Consider the following 4,550-nt stretch of genomic DNA (forward strand, 5'->3'; position numbering starts at 1 on the left):
CGGATTTGGTGGTTATTCGGCGGCGATGGTGGTCACAGATGGCGGTGGTAGCCTTGGTGTGGTGGTGTTTGTTACAAAGAGAGAGAGAGAGAGAGAAAAAAAGAGAGATAGGGAGAGGGAGAGAGAGAGGAAGGGGGAAGAGGGAGTACTGAAGAGTGGTGTAGGGTGGATGTTAATGGTGGCGGTGGTGAGAAGGGGGAGGAGGTGGCGATGGTTCTTGTGGCGGCAGAGAGGAGAGAGGGAGAGAGAGACAGGGGTGGTGGTGTAGTAGGGATTATAGAGAGAGAGCAGAGTTTATAAAGAATGTGACAAATGACCATTTTGCCCCTGAGAAAAAGGACAAAATAGTAGGCTTTTTTTGAAAAATCTGAGTTGATTTTGTTTTTGGACTAAAATGGCAATAAAAGTGAAACCACAGGGATCCAGATTTAAAAAGTTTAAAATTTGAAGTAACATGATAAAAGTGTCTAAACCACAGGGACCAAAATGGCAGTTTACTCTAATTTAACTATTGGGTAAAAAATGAAAATCATGTTAAGAAGAAATAGAGTAAAAAGAAATCCCAAACACCCCTAAAACAAGCAGCCGTGCTCTTGTCTATCTCCCCTGTTCGCTCCTCCATCCATCTTCTAAACCTAAAAAACAAACAGGCGACTGACAGATCTTCTTTCATTCTACGATTCAGCAGGTAAGGTTCAATCAGCCAGCAGGTAATCTTCGATTAGCCACCATTTCTTCTCTATTACATTTGAATTGTTTTTTCGGACGAACCAAAACGAAAATCACCAACGAATTATGTGACTATGGAGTGGTCCTATGGTAGTGTACATTGGACGGGTTATGTCATTATTATGTGTATATGTATTGATGTATATACTTGCTAACTCTTAGCTGGAGTGAAATAAATTGTTCATGTATATTTCTGTAAAATGCAAGTTAATTGATTATTTGAATTTTCTGTTGCAGCAGATTAACTTGCAATCATGTCTTGGTGCACCATTGAATCTGATCCCGGTATGTTTTTCTTATTTTAGATTCTTCATTGTCTGTATTATTCTCCAAACTTACTTAATGCTGGTTGTTTACTAGCTACTCATTCTTAAACACTTAACACTTAAGAGACATATTAAACAACACTTGTATGGAGACAGTATTTATGTCATGCCACAAACGTATTATTATTGCTTACGGTTGCATAAAAAATAAATCATCATCATCATCATACTCAGGAAATCCCATCAATAGCAAAGCTAAGGTAGGGTCTGAGGAGGGTAAGATGTAGACAGCCTTACCTCTACCCCGTAGGAATAGAGATGCTGCTTCCAGTGAGACCTCCAGCTCGATTGTAGTTTTGTATCAAGCCTTGGACCTAAGACACATAACATTCAAACAATCGGGACAGAGACTGATTGGTGCATGTACCATTTCACTTTTGCCCTCCGAGCGCCCACACATATATACATTATATGTGCACACCGCAAGCGAGGCACTTGCATAAATAATAAAAGATAATCTTAATTCTTAGATTGTATATTTCAAGAATCCGACTTCAAAAATTCGTTGATAATTTGAGTGAGATAAAAGAGAAGAACAAACATAGATCATAAGAAATGTTATTCAAGATATTATTGATATAGTTTAAAATTTAGCTGATATTAATTGAAACCATCATCTCATTTTCCAGGTGTTTTTACCGAACTTATACAACAAATGCAAGTAAAAGGAGTGCAGGTATTGTTTACGTGATGCGTATTCTCATTCTTCTGTTTTCTTTAGAAGTAGCAAGTAGGAACTGACTAAGACTTAAAACACTAACATTTAACACTAACAACTAACAAAGACTTAAAACACTAGCAGAAATAAGAAGAAAGACGAATGATAGCACTAAGAATAAAGGTACTGATATCGGGAAAATCGGTGATATATCGGTCACATATCAGTCAATGTTGTCGATATTCTGACCGATATTTTGCATCGATATCTCACCAAGGGACCGATAACCGATATATCACTGATATATCTGTGAGATATCGGGATATTAACTACATAGATGCAATTAGAAATCGGTATAAATGAAAAGGATATTCTCAAATTTTTATGGATTTTGAAGAAACATAGGGACTTGATTGATGTCTCTTGGTTATATCATAAATACTGATAATGGCGAATATCTACATTAAAGATTTCTAAAATGATTTTGTTATGCAGGTTGAGGAGTTGTATTCCCTGGATCTTGATTCACTAAACAGTCTTAGGTAATTCCTTAGTCTTTTGTGCTCATAAGTCATAATGGTATGGCATTGCTTAAGAATGTCATATTTATATTGTTTCGTTAATTCACAGGCCAGTTTATGGGTTGATATTCCTTTTTAAATGGCGTGCTGGTGAGAAAGATGAACGTCTTGTCATCAAAGATCCAAACCCGAACTTGTTTTTTGCTAGCCAGGTGAGTTTTTATAACTACAATTCGATTGTTAAAAGAGATGGTAAACAGTTTATACTTAGTTTTCGACCACTTAAAGCCAGTTTTCATGTTTTTGAGCACATATCTTTACTATCTCATATGAGTGACTGCCGCTAAAAATCCCCCCCCCCCCCCCCCTCACTCACGGGTTTGAAAATTATATATTTCAGGTCATTAACAATGCATGTGCTACTCAAGCCATCCTCTCCATTCTCATGAACTGTCCAGAAGTCGATATCGGTCCCGAGTTATCAGCTCTAAAAGAATTCTCGAAAGCCTTCCCTCCTGAACTCAAAGGGTTAGCCATAAACAACAGTGATGCCATCCGAACCGCTCACAACAGTTTCGCAAGGCCCGAACCGTTCGTTCCCGACGAACAAAAAGTCGCTGGAAAAGATGATGACGTGTACCATTTCATAAGCTACATACCGGTAGACGGTGTCCTGTACGAGCTTGACGGGTTGAAAGAGGGGCCCATTAGCCTGGGCCCATGTTCAGGCGGTCAAGGTGACATGGACTGGCTCAAAGTGGTCCAGCCCGTGATTCAAGAAAGAATCGAAAGGTATTCACAGAGTGAAATACGGTTCAACCTCATGGCTATAATAAAGAACCGGAAGGAAATGTACACAGCTGAGCTTAAAGAGCTGCAGAGGCGGAGGGAGCGGCTGCTGCAGCAGCTGGCGGCGTTACAGTCGGAAAGGGTGGTGGATGGCGGCAATGTGGAGGCGTTGAACAAGTCGCTTTATGAAGTTAACGCTGGGATCGAGGGTGCAACTGAGAAGATTCTGGTGGAGGAAGAGAAGTTTAAGAAATGGAGAACTGAGAACATTAGGAGAAAACATAATTACATACCATTTTTGTTTAACTTCTTGAAGATTCTTGCGGAGAAGAAGCAGTTGAGACCGTTGATTGAGAAGGCAAAGCAGAAAACGAGCAACCCGAAGTAAGTTTTTCCTAGTGTTTTCGGTTATGATTCGAGGAGTTGGCGACTGCGTTTCTGTTTGAAAAAGGATGATGTAACTTGGGCTAAAGAAAAACGGTTATTTGGTTTGTTTTGTGGAGTTTGAGGCTGATGTTAATCAGTTAATGATATGCTAGTGATTTATTTAGTCAAAACCGAATAATTCGTGGTTTGGTTGTGCAGTTAAGTCCGAACTGTCGAGTCTATCAAACGACACCATTTGTGGCATGTCTTGCCAGTTTAACATGGTTTGACAAACACAAGCTAAACTGGCTAACCAAGTGAAAGATCACACTTTATATGCAATCTCGAGTTAGGGGTGCAAACAAGCCGAGCTACTCGCGAGCTACTCAAGTTTGGCTTGAAACGAGCCGAGCTTAAATGAGTTGAGCCTGAACCTGAGCCTAAAACAAGCTTGTTAAGTGAACGGCTTGTATAAACTTATCCGTTGGTGTTCAAATAAAGTTGACCATTATACATTTATTGAAAATATTAGAAGAAATCGAACCCCTTCCTCAAGCATTCAATATTCTTAACGTGTTACATTTGATGACATGTCAGGTTCTCATATGTATTAAAGCTGACATGGATTATATAAATATTAATATGGATTAATTTAATTTAAAAGAATGATGTCATTTTTTGTTATGTTAATTATAGAAAATAGTTTTTGTGGGCCTTTAAACTTGAAGAATCATAGTAGTTATTAACTGATCCATTATATAATGGGAAACTATATAACAATCGCAGGTAAACAGATAACAAGCTCCGCCACAATGCCCCTTTTAAATAGCAAATTCAATTCTACCAAAAACATCACGTTTTATAAATTTCTTAACACCATCGTCGTAGATTTGTCGTTCTTTTCGATGCACTTAAATTCGTAACAAAGCTGGCGTGTCTTCCACTTCATTACCATCCCTAATTGGTGTATTTGCTAGTATATCATTGGATTTTTTTTTTTTTTTTTTTTTTGTGTGGGGGGGGGGGGGGGGGGGGCTACCAACTTGCATGGTAACTGGTAAGGACACCATTATGGATTTATGTTTGATGGGTTAACCAAATGTGCCTACTTTACACCATGGGCTCACCCTTAAGTTGTTCACGTAGTCTTAGACAATGTGT

At 38.8% G+C, this 4,550-nt stretch overlaps 1 protein-coding gene across 4 annotated transcripts; it reads left to right on the forward strand.

Annotated features, from left to right (window-relative positions):
• The first annotated feature begins 552 nt into the window (after positions 1-552).
• Positions 553-3,580, forward strand: LOC110868942 (ubiquitin carboxyl-terminal hydrolase 2). 4 transcript variants are annotated; one of them, XM_022118248.2, is made up of 6 exons: positions 553-688; positions 970-1,014; positions 1,685-1,731; positions 2,209-2,255; positions 2,344-2,446; positions 2,635-3,580. In XM_022118248.2, the coding sequence occupies exons 2-6, from the start codon at positions 984-986 to the stop codon at positions 3,409-3,411; spliced, it is 1,005 nt and encodes a 334-aa protein (XP_021973940.1). In that variant the 5' UTR covers positions 553-688; positions 970-983; the 3' UTR covers positions 3,412-3,580. The 4 variants fall into 4 exon arrangements, with proteins under 4 accessions (XP_021973940.1, XP_021973920.1, XP_021973927.1 ...); XM_022118228.2 differs by having other exon boundaries at positions 557-688; positions 967-1,014; XM_022118235.2 differs by having other exon boundaries at positions 566-710.
• The last annotated feature ends 970 nt before the right edge of the window (positions 3,581-4,550 follow it).

This window comes from Helianthus annuus, chromosome 1, assembly GCF_002127325.2.
Source record: "Helianthus annuus cultivar XRQ/B chromosome 1, HanXRQr2.0-SUNRISE, whole genome shotgun sequence".
In the NCBI taxonomy this organism is placed as follows: domain Eukaryota; kingdom Viridiplantae; phylum Streptophyta; class Magnoliopsida; order Asterales; family Asteraceae; genus Helianthus; species Helianthus annuus.